At 36.4% G+C, this 17,446-nt stretch overlaps 1 protein-coding gene across 2 annotated transcripts in view; it reads left to right on the forward strand.

Moving 5' to 3' along the window:
• The window catches only part of LOC133526117 (transcription factor hamlet-like), a 115,148-nt gene extending 98,578 nt beyond the window's left edge, over positions 1-16,570 (forward strand). For both annotated transcript variants that reach the window (XM_061862592.1, XM_061862595.1), the window contains one exon: positions 14,937-16,570. In XM_061862592.1, coding sequence (XP_061718576.1) covers positions 14,957-15,730 — 774 coding nt within the window. In that variant the 5' untranslated portion in view covers positions 14,937-14,956 and the 3' untranslated portion in view covers positions 15,731-16,570. The remainder of the gene's footprint in view (positions 1-14,936) is intronic.
• The last annotated feature ends 876 nt before the right edge of the window (positions 16,571-17,446 follow it).

Below are 17,446 nucleotides of genomic sequence, written 5' to 3' on the forward strand. Positions count from 1 at the left end.
ACAACACAAGTATCAAAGAGGATGCATAATTAAGTAAATCATATATAAATTATATAATGCATATCCCGTCAGCTGTGAACTGTGACAGTGACTTGTGTTTTTGATAATAGGCGTGTCCACACAGAGCGAGCATACGTGCGAGGCAATTTCCTCACGCACAAACCGGCCAGTATATACTTGCCTCGGCTGAGGTGGCGCGCGCGTTATCCTCTCCTGAGCGTGCCGCCTCGGCCGATAGATAGAAAAGTATAGATTTATGATAAAATTAATTGCAGTCATAATAACGTGTTTATTATCGATATAACAGCATAAATCATGACATCTAATATAATATTTTATTTTTACACTTTGACTTGGAAAAAATATTACTACATAATGGCGACTCCGTAGATTCTAGAACCACGGCGAGCATCCAAAAGTCCCAAACCTAAATATGACCTAAACTGATATTGATACAGAAATTTGCCATTCTCCACCAAATGGGTACTTATTGTCGGTTGTCAATAAGGCGCTATTTCCATAAAGCTTCAATTTGAAATCAACCTTATCGACAACCTTTTAGTTGAAAAAGTCACAAATAGTAAGCTTTATATGTAATTTAAACGTGTAAGTAATTTATAACCACATAACGTCACGTTTGTATAACAGATAGCTCTAGCTGGATCACCTACATCGGACTCGTTGTCATTCAATTGGCCATGGAGCTGTGATACGCAGAGTAGATACCTATGATTAGATCGAGCCTTTTCATATTGTAAAAAACAAACAATGAGTTAAGGTCATTCAAAGAGTTGATGCTAATTTGACTTTCCTTTCCCTCACAACATAAGACAAGACAAGACAAGTCAAGAAAAACTCATATATGCCTTTACCTTAAAAACGCTTGAAAAACTACGTCCCAGCGATACGAGTACTATATCATTCCCCAAATTCAGTCTAAAAGTTTTGACCTACATAAATATACTTACTATTAAAATCACAATAATATAAATCTAGTATAAATCTTACTGTATAAATCATTGCCTCATATAAACATAGGAAACACAAATTTAGTTTTATAGAGTTAACGTTCAAAAAAAGTAAACTTTAGTATTATTTTAGAACTTACCAACTCACAGGCGTATTCTATTTTAATAACAAGATGCTCTGAATTAGATCTGGATTAATTTTAAATCTGATCTGTCAGTATCCAAAGTAAGTAACAGTTTTGGATGACAAAATATCACTTTTGATCAGATCCATAACTAATCCAGATCTAATTCACATTCTATCACTTGAAAATATAACAAAATCAGGCCAATCTTACACCATATAATAAATTAGTAGACTGACCGACCGGTCGAAGAATTTTGAATTAGTTAGCCTTGTAAAATATGCCCAGCACACCTCTGCTCACATCACCGCCACGTTTGCTACAATTACATCGCATATGAATTAATTTATGTGCACGCGCAGGGTCAGCTGTGATCCTCAGGAACAATGCTAACCACTTCATTACCATCGGCTATAACTGGAGCACGTGGAAGGCCATATCGATGTGTGTCTATGGAAATCCTATACATATACGAGTATACCACTCATAATAGCGGAGGTTGTTGAGATAGGTTATGCTTATGCACGATGTCATGCCAATGGAAAGTTGAGTATGAAGAATTTGAGTTACTCGTATTAAATTGTTAGTTCATATTGCGGGAATTTATTTAGATATTATATTTAGATTTAGATATTAATAAAGCTTCTACAAGTCAATTTTACCTACTTGCCGGAAAGATTAGGCTATTTCGGTGATTGATTGCGCTTGTTAGATTTGTCTTGTAATGTTACTTACGGGTGAACTACATTTTTTATAATTACTTTTCTTTATTATAGTTTGATATATCGTTATTTTGAATACGTAATAAATGGTATACTACCGTAATACCTAATTAACGGGAAACATAATATTATTATTGGTATAATGGTCATAATGTATATTTACACTTCGTCTAATATACTTTGCCATAGTTATTACATACTCTAAAGCATATTATTGGTTCTAGCAAGTGACATCACATAATTATTTGTATGGCATAATGAGTGACATACATGGGTTAGGTTAGGTTGGAACTGCGACTCAGCACAAACGAATAACTGGGTCAAAATTCTTTTCATTGTCTTGTTTTTTGTCCCCAATAAAGTTGACGGAAGGCAGCTTCTTGTATGAGATGAAATTAAGTTTTATAATTTTTTATGTAAAATATAATTTATAGCTAGAAACTAGAAAGACATACAATAGGACTCAACTTTTTTATTTATTTGTTAGAAGACATAGATACAAGTGACAGAGTATTCAGAAACATGACAACGAAATTTTGGACCTAACTACCTAGTAAAAGGAGGGTTAGGTTTAGTTAGAACTTTGACCCCCCGTAGAATAAAATACCTCGCAAAAATGTTTAGTTTAGTAGGTTTAAACTGCGGCCCCCGCATAATCAAAAACTTTGAATAAATAGGTTAGGTTGGGTTAGGTGGGATGATAATCTGTACTTAGTTATACGGCCTGCGTACTATTTGTTATAAAAATTATGGTAAACTTTATGTTAACATTAAATTAAACATGACAAAATATGTTATACAATATATGTATTTATACTTGATAAAATTATATAAAATATTACGTTATAATACAAAAATATAATATAACAAAAGTCATTATAAAAGATGGATATAATACTACTTAAAAATTATATTACAATTGGGATTATATCAATGACAGTTTAGATTAAATCACAATACAACAAAAGAAATGTATAATAAAAATTAAATATTTACATATAATATTATATCAAATGGCATTATAACAAATGTATGATAGTTTTTTTTTGTCTTTTTTTTTTAATTATATTAAGCATTACACACTCGTTACTTACACCTTATACTTATCTACTATATGTATAATCATAAAAAATACATAAAAGACAAAGTTATTGTCACCTGGTTCAGATTGATAAATTGCAGCCTATTAATTTTTATGATATCGACATTCCACACCTGCTATTTAATAAAATGTAGGTAATTAAAGTGTCAAATAACGATCGAACGACATAACATCAACCAACGCCGCGGGCGGAACATAGTGCACAATATATGGTCAAGAATGCTCTCAGAACTTTAGTAGTACATACTAATAAAATTTTAACTGCTGTAAATGATATCCGTTTTTACCCAATTAGGGAATAAAACTTTGCCTTGAAATCATTAAAATGTGGTATAACCATTTTGTACGGCGTTATGACTTATGATTGTGTTGGTAAAAAAAATCATAACTTCAAGATAAACTTGGTGCCGACCATATTCACTTAAGTATGATTTTCTCGAGATTACTGCCCAGGTGTTTTTTTTTTTTTAAATATTAACCCTATTAAACTTTTACTTTACCAGCCTATAATTTTAATAATGATAAAGAAAAGCCCGATCCACATATTAAAACATATTCATAATCATAATCATATTTACATGTCACAATACATTTTATACTTAAGTACATTTTTTATTTTTATTTTATTTTTTTATTCAAACAGATTACACAGTATTACAGTGAGACACTAAGGCACTGTGGAATGCATACAATATAATTACTATCCAAAAACGTTAACGTAAAGTTGTGTTATACAATAACAAATAAACTTAAATACTAACCGAAGACGCGTGATCATCCATCGCCTCACATAACCTCTTACATTCGTCACATAGTATCTTCCAACTACTGGCAAAAACATCACAGTCAGGAGCTGATTTGACAAGTGCGTTTAGGTATTGTAAGGCGCGAACTAATGGTGAGTTCCTGTACGCCACAGTGCGCGCTTTAGGAACTGCCAGTAAGTCGCGCTTACGTGGCCTAAAATTCGTCTTTGATTGAAACAGAGGGGGCACTAGAAGGCGTAAAAGTTGCGAGACCAGCTGTGGACAGTCCGAATCCCCACGTATTATTCGGCACGCCGCGGTCACGAGAGCATAATTACGCCTCACTTCCAAGGAGTTAAAGCCCAGGGTGCCAAGCAGAAATTTTGTTGGGTAAAGGAAGGGATAGTACCCATAGGTTTTTTTATATAAGAATCGCAAAAACGCCTGTACATATTGCAGATAATTAATTAAGTATTCACAATTTCACACAAAACATACAGTACAACAGTATGTGTATTCTTTCCTAAATCAACACAAAATAACTCGCTAAAGCCTGCTCGACAAGCCAGTTTTTTAGTTTTGTTCTGAACACCGACGCACTAGGAGCAGCAACTATTTCGCTTGGGAGGTGATTGATTATAAACCTTGCGACCCATAACGTGAGCGAGTTTTTTTTTTGATTTGGCGAGTCTGAGAGGTAAAAGGGTTAGTTTTCCGGCGCGCGCGCTTCGGATTTTGTACCTACGGTAAGACTCGTTACTAATGGGGTTGGATTCCATTTCACCTCGTGTGGTCACAGCCATTTGTAATATTAAAAGGGAGGGTAGCGTTAAAATACCTAGGCTCTTAAATATCGGTTTCGCAGAAAAGAAACTTTTGATTCCTACCAGACGTCATAATTAGACTGATCGAATGACTATATGGTAAATCGATATCAATATATTAGAGCAAAAGCACCCTAAAGTCATACACATATTTGCGTACTTTAAGTCAAAAACCAGTTTAAGTACTCAACCTCATATAAATCGGATGTGCAGAACCAAAAATCACTTAATCCTAAATCGGGAAGGCTACATAATCTGACAGCTTTACTTTCACTTGTCCAACGTATAATTATACAGGCGTAAACTACATGTGGAGTACGTGATAATCTGTGACACCTGCTGCATCCGGCAAGCCGCTCCAGCCCGGGGCGACAAATATATCGACCGATGGCTAACTATAAAGCTGAGGGCACATGGTTGCTACTGTAAATTGTAATGGTCACAGTAAATAAAGCGATGAACACGCATTGATTGATGAGGTTGGAACTCGAAGATGAAAGCCCTATTTGACCGCAAAATATGCTTTACCGGTGTTTCTCTATGTTTTTTTTATTTGTATCTATTGTTAATACTTTAATTTTTTTTTTTTGACGACCGATCTGGCCTATTGGGTAGTGACCCTGCCTATGAAGCCGATGGTCCCGGGTTCAAATCCTGATAAGGGCATTTATTCGTGTGATGAGCATGGATATTTGTCCATGGATATATATTATATATATCGTTGTCTAAGTACCCTCAACACAAGCCTTATTGAGCTTCCTGTGGGACTTGTCACTGTGGACTGTCAATTTCTGTAATAAATTCGTATAATATTTATTATTTAATGCACACACAGCTGCAAGAGAGTATACCCAATCACCCACCCACTTCATTAATGAAATTCATTCATAAAGTGGTTTTTTTTCAGCTCGCTGTACCATGTTCCAATGTAAAATACCTCCTAACAAAATACATTATTAGTGAAGGTACAGCCAGCAAAACTATTAGCTAAAAAAGATAGAACCCCACATACATGTTGAATAGGTTTGCTGACTGTACATATTATATTTTTTATTTATTGAAACACAGATGTGAAAGGACATTTATTGTTAAAATTGTTTATAAATATACGTATTTTGTCGGTTATCAGTATGCACTCTGCCTTATAATTATGTTACACATACGACCCTAATTATTATTCAATTAAGCGTTATCAGTTTCATAACCAAATAATACAGAACGGTAAACGAGTATGCTCAAACCTGTTCCCGCATGTAATTCACGGCGGACTAATCAGATCTAATTATCGTAATATTTGGAGACCGCGAACAGGCCATAAAGCTTACTTAATTTATTTTTGCATATATTAGTTATTCCTGCTTAATAGATCTGCGAATAGATTTTTTATGCAGCTTAAGTAGGCTCTTGAGCACCCCACACTAACATCTTTTGAGCGTCGGCATCTAGTCAACGGTATGGAAAATGGCGTCACTGCGCAGTTGCGCCAACGTTGCGTCGATCAGCAGCCGTGGAGTGGCGCTTACATAAATAACTTCACCGGCGTGCTGCGTTGGCAACAGAGACTCAAAGTTTTTGATTGTTATTTTGTTTTACAAGTTGTCTGAATGCCTACATAAAAAAGTCACATTTCATGAACCATTAAGTACAATAAGCTTTTACACATTTACTTTTTTAGCTTCAATTGAACCGCTGACATCGTAATAATGTAACCAATTGAAACGCGATCACATTGACAGCGCAGCGGATTTACATCTCAGCAAACGAATCGCTTATACTGTCCGTCTTATATTATTTGAATTATTTATGAAGAGGACGTCTAATAAAATTCAAGAAGGAGCTAATGGAGCCAATGGGGGGGATATACTTATAAGTATGACCACCTACGTGTTGAAGGTGAGCATACCGATTTAATTGCCTATATACAATCTTACAATGTTACATGCACTAGAACACTAATGGTTTCGCCTCTGAATAGATGTATTAGACATAATAACGCAAATGTTTTTTTATGAAAGCAAATATCTCATGTTGCCTGCGAGTTATAAAAAGCTCATGTTAGAATCCGAACATAAACAATTAGAAGTGACAAATATGTCTTCTGTTGGCTCCAAATTTTGGAAGGCATTTGGTATCCCTACTTATGGAAAGATGCCATCTCTGGCGACCCCTCGCGGCGCGGGCTTACAAGCCTATCGCCTGAGCCTAGCCGCGGCCGGGCCCACGCGCGCGCCTCTGCCCGCTGTAATCAAACCGCGATACATCATTTTAATACTGGACAAGTCGCCGCAAATCCCAATCTCCAATTCAAATGAAATGCCTTCACAGGCTATACGTGCCCTCTAATGGTGCACTATAAATTATCAGACAGCCAGTTTCGTTATCTCCGCTCGTGTATTGAATTTCATAGAGATTACGGCTGGGCAGAATATTTACACAATGCAAATATTATGCATATTGTATGGTACTCGTATAGCTTTAAGCTAAAAGTCGAGTGCCGATAATGCCATTATGGGATGTTTTCATTCATATTTAACGATTTAAATGTAGTTCTCGTTTTGTCTTACTATAATCCCATCCAATTTGTTTCATATGTACTTACAGAGGCAGGTATAGTTTCGTCTGATGAAGTTATTAATTAAACTAAAAGACGATGAAAATATTTCAATTACCTACCTGAAACAAAAAAAACTAGTTTGATTATTTCATCATGTTGTACGTCTTAAAATATCTACGCTCTCATGCCCATAGATTTTTATTTATGTACATGTACTCGTATACATTTAAATTGCCCACTGGGATTCCTTAAACACCTTTTACGTACATCCGTCTTTCAACTTCTCGACGTTTTACTGATTCCCACAAAATATTATCATTTAAAGTGCAATAGATCTCGATTAAATTGCAATTACAATTTGAAGTGTTCAAGTTAAGTACACCGGTGTTGAGCGAATTTATTAGTGCACTCGAGAGTGGGACGGGACTATCTTACGAAACAGCGACGCGTGCGCTGGTTCAAAACCCTTCAAACGCTATATTTTCTTCGTGTATCGCTTCTCCAGGATATGGCTAATAGATTGCAACTATTATTTGGTATAATTTACATAATACATACTTAATCGTTGAACACTTCTTATACGCCGTGTTTTTTGAACTCCGGGAATTTTAAGGGTAGGTACATTCCTGAGCGTAAATTAAGTTAATTTCCCAAAGACTCAGATCTATTCTAATTAACTTCGTTTTGAAGATAAACAATAATTGTTTTTTTATGTGATGAAGTAGTTCCGATCATTGTGCCTACATTTGCCATAAGTTACGTTAAGTTTAGAAAAAAACACCGTGTAGTAAACAAATTATTGCCTCACACCATGCTGATTTTAGTTGAGTATTTTTGTTATTCATTTTCATGTATTTACCAAATTGCAATACAGATCGCTCACTTTGCAATCCCAACACGTAATTAACTAATTACAGAAAACTAAGCTATAGATATCTACGAAGAAAAAAGTCCTGATTTCGGGCGTTCCCACGTCAAGCATCGCCCTCGTTCCCACGTGGCAGCAATCAGCCATTTTATTCACAACATAGTAGTCATAAGTGCGCCTGCGCGCTAAACCAATACACGATTGGTCAGATTCGACCCGTCTCGTATAAACGTCCATTCTAAAATACATAGCATTCCGTTGTGATTGGCCCATAAAGGAAGTGAGAAATCGATTAGATTATTAATTATCAACGCAACGTTACATTTTATTGGCGACTTCAGAGTACAAGACAGTTTAAAATTGATAACGAGTTTAGCGACGTTTAAAGCGAATCGACTACACTTCAAGACGTAGATGGTCTCGAGCGTATCGGCATTATGAGATGAAAAACTATTATTTATTTAAGACAAGATGGGCAATAAAGCAAGAAAGATATAGTGCCAGTGTCGCAAGTCGGGTCACCAGACGGTTGATGCCTAATCAATCCATCTAAATAGTACAACCATCCAGGTCATAAGTATATCGGAGAGCAATTTCATATCTGGCCATAAGGTAGATGTCGGGCTCGTTTCCTAAAATAGTGATGTGAAATAAATCAAAGATCGTGGTTGTCGATACTCAGCCGTCTAAAAAAGTCGCCGCCGTGTGAATCTGCTCCGGCCGCGATCGCGTGAGAGAATATGACACGGAATGCCTGCCTGTATGTGACTTACGAGATTGCTCGTACAGATTTTAGAACATGCTCGGCCTAACCTAATAAACCGCAAGTATGTTGTCCGAGAGCACTAATATGGGATTTTTCATTATAAATGCAAAGCTCATTAAGTTTGTCTGGCGATAAATTGCACAAACTTTTTTGTTCCCTAACTGTGTCGTAAAACTACATATGTATTCCGATAAACTACAAAGTATGGACTTGTTAACAATTATTACAGCAAATTTGTGAATAAGTAATTAACGTTCTTTTCTTTAATACCTAATACTCATTTAAAGAATATAATATGACCTCATTATTGTTGTTGTATATGTATTTCTATTCTTAAAGATGCATCTTTAATATAGCTTCGAAAATTATTTATTATAATCCTAATCCTACACCTTTAAAAATGTTTCAACTCAACTTCGATTTAATTTTCGTTGCTTAATACATATATTTGCCACGCCCAGATATCGCACGCCGGTAATAAACCGTTTGAACATTTATGATGTGCAGCAGTGCATAAACTGAAACGCACCTCACTGGCCGGCCTGATAGGCATCTACATAAATTAACAACCATTTACATACTACCACTTTACTCATTATAATTACATAGCACTTCATATAAATTTACTTACATACTTACAACTTTAATGTTAATTTAGATTTACTTTGTTTCGACAATTGTATTAAAAATAAGTATATTTATGTTTATAATAATATAATACATACTCTTTATTGCACATTTCATTGTACATGAAACGAAACAAAAACACAATACTTTAAAAACAATGGTAAATAAAATAGCAGGCATTCTTATTGCTAAACTTTAGCAATAAGAATGTTGAAAAAGTCCGAAGTTGAAGATATCATCTTTAGCAGCTAAAGACGATATCTTCCAGACTTTTCAACTTTTAGGTAAGTAATGGAAAAAAAATACAGGCGGCCCTGGGAGTTAAAATACCATTTAGGTACTTTAGTTATTTTTAAATAATAAATAACAAAAAAAATAATATAATTAACTGGTCCAGTTGGTAATTAAATTAGCTTCAAGTATGCATTTAACGACACCAATTTATAATGATATACGTATGAACGTAAAAATCAAAGGTCGTTATCCATCTTGTAATTCGATCCCTAAAAACATCCATTCGATAATTTAGGAAAACTTAAAGCGATTATCACGCACAACGTTGCAAAAACATAAATTTTCGTGAGCTTATATTTTCCATACCGGACCATGATTTGGCATAGTCATATAATTATCCGTAGGTAATACAGTAGGTACATTGGCACAGACAGTTCTTTACTCGCTAGAACACATCAACTGTCACTTTTTATTCTGACCTAAATAGGTAGACACATACAAAATGAAGAGATAACATTCATTTATAAACAAAAAACTCCACATCTTTTATTAATGCTGCATACAACTGTTAATAGTGTTTAGGCAGTTTAGGCATGAACAGTGGATGCGCTCGCGCCGCCCATACGTCACGCGGGCGCGCGCGCGGAACGCGCCTCATTGGTAGTTTACTGTACGCTCGCTTACTAAATCAACTCATACGCTCAATGTTAACCCAATCCAACGGTCCAAGTATATAAGTAGTATCTAACATACTTGTTATGTTTACGTGTTGATACTATACCAACTAATAGTATCATGATCTTCGTATTATTTATTTTAGAGCACTTTCTTTTATATTAACTGAAATATTTTCATAAATATTGAAACCACAAGAGGAGTCAAACTAGATAAGGATGTTTGACCTACAAAAATAATTTTAGTACTATCTAGATTAGGTATCTATTTATTTTCGTTTCTAAAGCATAGTTGGTAGACCCAGTGTGTACTTACTCAACTGGAATTAGAACAACAATGTTACCAGCAACATTCAGACTAATGGATCTTGGGGCATTACCGTCAAAATAGGTAATTTAATTTATTGGCAGTGGAATTAACGTGCTACTACTTAGGTACCTTTTACTATCGAAAATGGGAATACCTGTTGGTAGCGGTAGTATTTAAAAGTCATGCGAACCTAGCCATGTTCATGTCAATTTCATATTATTTCAGAATCGTTTGAAAATGAGAGCGTAAGTTTGATTAAAATAAAAAAATCGGTATAATTTGAATTAAAATAAAATAATTAAAATTTTGTTTGACTCAAAATAATGATGTACCCTAGATAAGTATGTTTAATTCGAAAAATAATAATATGTGTAATCCCATTAGCTGTAAAGTGACATGTAAAATACCTATATTTTATCAATAAGTATTTGATTGATTGATTGTATGGCAGCGGCTTTTTGTGATGGCGGGTTTGTGTGACTCTTAAGTGTCTATTAATAGTATTCAGAGGTTTTCTGCACAATTAGTCTGACACTTAACACCTTCATCAACATATTACTGTGAGATGTTAATACCAGGCTTCAATAGACTAATACCAATAACCCCACTTTAATGATGGTTTAATGCTCTCTTCATAAAACGAAGCTTACGATGTCTAATCATTAGCTCAGTACCATAAGGTCCTTTATCCAATATGTCTAACTAGCACATACAACCAATAGTTTCTGAGTTGCAATGGTCGATTTGGACATGGAATTACTCTTTGATACATAGTGTTAGTAGATAAATGAAGCTATTTATCTTTAGCACATTTAAAGCGCTGAATTCCTCGCATTTTGAAACATGGATCTTTGTACTGTGTTTTACCACCTGTCTGTTTTGCAAATGTATTACGAAACTTAGATTTATTTCGCTTAATGATATATTTACAGAAAATTTTGAAATACATGTAGCCCTACCAAATACAAAATTTGTCAATTATAGGTCAACATATACGCACGCAATGCAGGTACTATGACAGTTACATGCACGAAGTAGGTACCTAATAGAATTTATTGGGTATCTACATAAAATCCTCGTACAAGCTCCATCATCATCTGACACGCTTAAACATACCTAACCTAACCTAACCTGAATTTACATACCAACGTTAACGCAAAACACTATAATTTATTGAAATATTTACATAACGAACCAGCGAGACGAGTCCACGGTTTCTATCGTCCAAGAACCGATCATTACCTTTACAAGCTCATATCTCAATCGATTAGATAATTGCAAACGCTACTATAATACCTTTGGATTACGGTTTACTTTTGAAATCTACGGAAAGCTCGTTGTAAGGTTGTGAAAGTGAGTAGCCGATAAGCGATTCAAATGCTAATATATCACTAGGCGGGTCGTGGCGCTCATTGGTCGTCGAGTATTAACATATACCGGCCCCGCCTCCCGCGTCACGCTCCCGAAGATCGTTAATTACTTGTAATTAGTGGATCGTGGTCGTGATGCGCACTAATGTGTCCTAATCGCTGGCCACATTTGTACACATACACAACACAGCAGCCACTACTTGTGTTGGCTTCGTTCCGACACATTAACCTTTGCTAGATAAGTGTGTAAGTAGTTATGGGAGGATTTATGCTTTCTGTATAACTTAAGTTTAAATTAGTTATTATAGTGTTCGTTTTGTAATTGATTATGGTTTTCTTACAAGGCAAAAAAAAGATCTGGAACACCGTTTTTTGTATAGGTACCCTTTTTTGATGGACAGTATAAAATGAGACCCGGGCCACTAAGGACAAGGACTTACCGCCTTCATGGTAACATAGAAATATTTATTAATCAAGTTCCTAAGGACCGATTCGACTAAACTGCAAAAAAACGCATTTATTTTAGAGCGATGTTGTCCATATTTTATTGGCAAACCTTTAAATTATACATAATTAAGGTTAAATTAAATGACTATCGCCCACGATCTCAAAATAAAAGATAATGTAATAACTTAGACTATATATATAAAATGTTTGTTTCCTTTCTCGGTTAAATCGATATTAAGTACTTACTTTGAGTATCACGCTATAATCGCATTATAAATTGTAGCTAATTATAACGTGAGCTTAATGATCACAAATAAATGTATAAATTCGGCTTCTGTGAGTTTAAAGCAACCAATTACTCAACTGTTCAGTGTCCAAGTCACATTAAGCCAGCGGTCATTTATATAACGAGGTGCTAAGTGTACTATCATGGACAGGAAGCTAGTCATTAATATGAAAATGTCGAATTAAATCAGAGAAATGGATCTAAGAGTGATCAAACCGGCATCTGCGGTACGGGCAGAAATGAGAGTATTTTTTCCAATTAGATTCCATACACAGTTAGTTCCTGATCGTCATATATCACGACACAAGTTTCGTATCTTTCAATCTTGCCAATGAAGGAAATATAAACCTTACTTAGGGTACTTAGGTACTTGACGATCGGTCTAGCCTATTAGTGGGTAGTGACCCTGTCTATAAAGCCGATGGCCCTCGTTTTTAATTATATTAGTAGAATTTAAGAAGTTGAGATATATTGAAAGGAGCCACACGAAATCGAGTGCTCCAAATTCAAAACTCGGCTCGCAGGTCTGACGTAAAATGCAAGAAAATCACTCAAAATATATTTCATTAACCATTTTCATGACAGCCACGACTGAATAATCTGGCAGGTCCAGAAATTTTACCCATATACGGATACGAGTAGCTCATTTGAGTACATGATCAGAAAATTCACCATTCACAAGTGCCCACCTCACGGGCTACGGTCTCCGGTAACAAATCATAAACATGCAGCGCGGGGCTCACGAGTCCCTCCAAATAAGGGTCCGGACGTCGAAGCCGGCCCTTGTTCAAAGAATTTATGTCGGCTGCTTTTGGCGCAAATTAGCCGCCTGGCGAGTTGTAGGCGTGAGCGAACAAATTTGTATCAGCACTCGGAAGATCCTGTCTTTAAATCAGTCGTTTAAGACATTACACGACAAGCCCTAACAATTTATACAGCTTAAGATGTTGTTTCTGAATCACTCATTTAAGAAAACGAGAGTAAACTTGTACGTAGTGTCTCTATCAAAAGCAGGATATTGACTTCATATATCAATACAGTATTTTACACAACACAGCTTTCGAAAAATACAAGAAGGTACACAATTTACGGTTTAGAGGATCATAATTTTTATTCGATGCAAATGTATATCAGAACAAACTTGGTATTGATCCGATAGGTAGGTACTTAAATACCGACGTTAATTTTAGATAATACTCTAATAGGCAAATTATATAATTATAGTCTCAGTTGGGGTATAAATAATTCTGCCCTTTATTTACGAGTTAATCAGTTTTTATCCAGCTTTTCTAACTACTTATTTATTGACTGTGATATATTGACAGGAAGCTAAAGATTTAATTGTATTGTTGTGTATTGTGGTAATCGCATTTCAACACTGAATGAAACTTGAGCAAAGCTACGTAAAGCGCTGATATTCGAGTACGTGTCATCTTACCGTTGTCAAACGTCACGGTCATCCGTTTCCATTACACTTTCCCGTCCATCTATCATGCGTAATTAGGTTGTATTGAATACGTAATGCTTGTTTATCCGTGTAAGGTGAAATTATCGGTAGAATTGATCATGACAGAGGGACACAATGCTCGTGACGGTACGTGGGAGACGCGTGCGCCGATCCATCACTTGAATGAAGTCGTCCGATTTATTGCTCCACGATCGGTAGATATTTTGTTATAACATTATCGTTGATAATACGTGGGCCGCAAAAGTAAGAGGCCGAAATGTGCGTCTTAATTAATAGTTTACTGCTCCTCAGACAAATATTAGAAATTGCATACTCAATACTCTGCAGTCCATCAAATTTACCAATACCAAAGTCACCGTAAATACATATAAATTGCCTTTTAGAATGTTTAAACATGAAATAAACTTGTCTCTCATTGTTTACCTATGTGCAAAGCTGATGGATAGTACATAAGTATAAACTGTTGCCCTATAGTACACTACGCCCCTAAATGTTTTTTTTTTTATCACAAAGTAGGAACTGGTGCTGGTATGATACTCCAATATCTATTAAAATTGCGGTTATAATTAGATTAAAAGCATAGCTGTTTCGGTAGCAAATGCTCCAGTTTTGATGTCGCAAGAGCGTGGGTGTGCATCGAAGGTGAGCGTAGGAGCCGACATCCATCAGGCCACCCCCGCCTGCAGTTGCAAACTCACCAATAGTAAATTTTAGGATGCTAATTTGTCTCGAAAGTTCAATAGGTACCGACACTTCTTTCGGCGTCGAAAATACATAATATCCTTAAAAAGTTCTTATCTTCACTACTTGTTAATCCACTAAAGCTGAATGTTATGTTGTTTCAGGTCGGTGGCGCACGAGCCCGATGAGCGCGTGCGCAGCGGCCGCCATGCGCGAAAAGCACGCGGCGCCGCGCCGCCTCGCCTCCCCGCCCACCTCGCCGCACGATCATGTCTCCAGCCCTCTCGGCTCGCCGCGCGCCGACGAGCCACTCGACCTCAGGGTCACCCATAAGCGCCCGCAGCGTCTCGAAGATGAGAACTGCAACCTCATCACGCCCTCGCCGCCGCCGCATCCTACGCACCCAGCTCACCCGGCCCATCCGGCCCTGCTCCAGTTCTGCCGACGGTTGCCCCTGGCATTACCGGCACCTTTCGGCCGCTACCCATTCTTGCCGGCTGCAGCAGCGACCCTGCTCGCCCCGGGCGCTCCTCGTGCACCCCCAGTACCCCCCAGCCCCGGTGCGCCGAGAGCACGGGATCGCTACACGTGCTCGTACTGTGGAAAAGCCTTTCCGCGTAGTGCTAATCTTACTCGGCACCTAAGAACGCATACGGGCGAGCAGCCTTACCGCTGTAAATACTGTGAACGCTCGTTCTCAATATCGTCCAACCTACAGCGGCACGTAAGAAATATCCATAATAAGGAAAGACCGTTTAGATGTCGTCACTGCGACCGCTGCTTTGGACAGCAAACTAATCTCGACAGGCATCTTAAAAAGCACGAAGCGGAAAATGGCGACGATAACCGTCGGAGATCACCTGACGAGACATACTTTGAGGAGATCAGGTCATTTATGGGACGAGTGGCCCCGGCGCGTCGCGTCGCCGCCGCTGCCAACGCCGCTGACCACACCTGATAGTGGACCAACATCATTCATCTTTTACTATAATCTGGTCGAAACATCCAAATGACTCTTATGTAGACTTTACTGAACTTTTGTTGGTGTGTGTGTTGTATCTCAATCAGCTTCTAGTGTCTTCTAGCTAGACTTGAAGGATTATAAAAATATAATATGTATTACGACAAAGCAAATAGATGCTCTCAAACATGAAATGTTTTAAACAGCTCTCTAAGGCATCTGACTAATTGTATTAAGACAGTAAGCTAAAGCATACAATAATTCTCAGCGCTTTATTCGAGTTATTTTCATAAATTTTCACATGATTGTTACCTATTTTATTGACGTAATTCCGAACATCGCAGTAAGTTGTAAGTTGTAACCCGGTTTCTGGGAAGCAACTGGCCTCTATGTTGGCTTAGATTATGCTCCGAAGTGATATCGCGTCGTTCGTCGTGTTGTAAATAGTTTGGAGCTCTTTCAAAGTAATTTAGTCTCTTTACCGAATCAATTTACCGGTAGAGTTATAGGTATTACAAACCCGCACTAGATGTACGTATAAATAATTGCTCTTGTCGTGAAAGACATTAAATAGGTATTTTGCCTAATTATTTTAAGCCTCCAGAGTGTTCGCTATATTTTAATAACAATTATTGATAAATATATAGTTATTGTCTGAATGTATGTAAGAATTCTGTTAATATTTTTTTTGTAAATTTTGCTTTAGTCGTTATAAGGTAATTAGTATTATTAGTCTGAGAGGAAACGCCGGTTACCAATAAAATTATAACTTGTTGTTTATTAAAGATATGAATATTTTTATAAAATGTTAGAAAAGTTATTAAAAAGTATCTAATACCTGGGAATTTTATATACTTACTACTGCGGTTGCGTAAATTATTTAATCCAGGGTCCACCGAACCCTTCGTTAAGTTTCACTATTACACGAATTATAAGCATATTTTGAGATTGTAAATTAAGAATTTATCAAAAAGAGATTAGCATTCGAATAAAATTATTTAGGTATTCTCTCCAAATTAAGATTAAGATTATAAATCTGTGATTTAATTGTTATCTTTTGAGCTAAAATTGGGACAAGATAATCATGTTTTCTCACACACCATAAAACTTTATGGACGCAGTTTCTCAAAGAACTAATCTAAACGTTCCTTTAAGTAGGTATAGATAGATCTCTATTATTGTTACGAGTATAAAGTTGGCTAGATATGCCTTTACTGCCTTATCAATCTCACTGAACGACTAAATAAAATGTTATTGATATGCATTTGACATTTGTTATTATTGAGATGTTTATAATAGCTGGGATACTCTCGAACATGACCGTAGATCACTCATTGAAAACAGACACTGATATTATGTACATAAATGTTTAATTGAAAGTCAGCCTTTATTTCGGAGAGTGTACTGTACACGGTAATTGTACGACTTTATCCACCTTTCCTGTTCCATCACCGGACATCCAGTCGTGGAGAGCGAATGCACCCGTACGTTGTCGACGATGTACAATTGTCATTTATTTACCTCGTTATTCTGAATGTCTGTATTCACTAAAACACTATTTACGTCCTTTTAAATTCAGAGATATGGATTACTAAGGCGGTGAGCTTTTACGGCTCTGTCGTCATTTCTCATCATGTGGGACTATTTAAGGTTAATCCTGACAGTTTTTAATTGAGAAAATGCTGTGTTTGACAGAATCCCAAAATTCTTTAA

This window comes from Cydia pomonella, chromosome 16, assembly GCF_033807575.1.
Source record: "Cydia pomonella isolate Wapato2018A chromosome 16, ilCydPomo1, whole genome shotgun sequence".
NCBI lineage: Eukaryota > Metazoa > Arthropoda > Insecta > Lepidoptera > Tortricidae > Cydia > Cydia pomonella.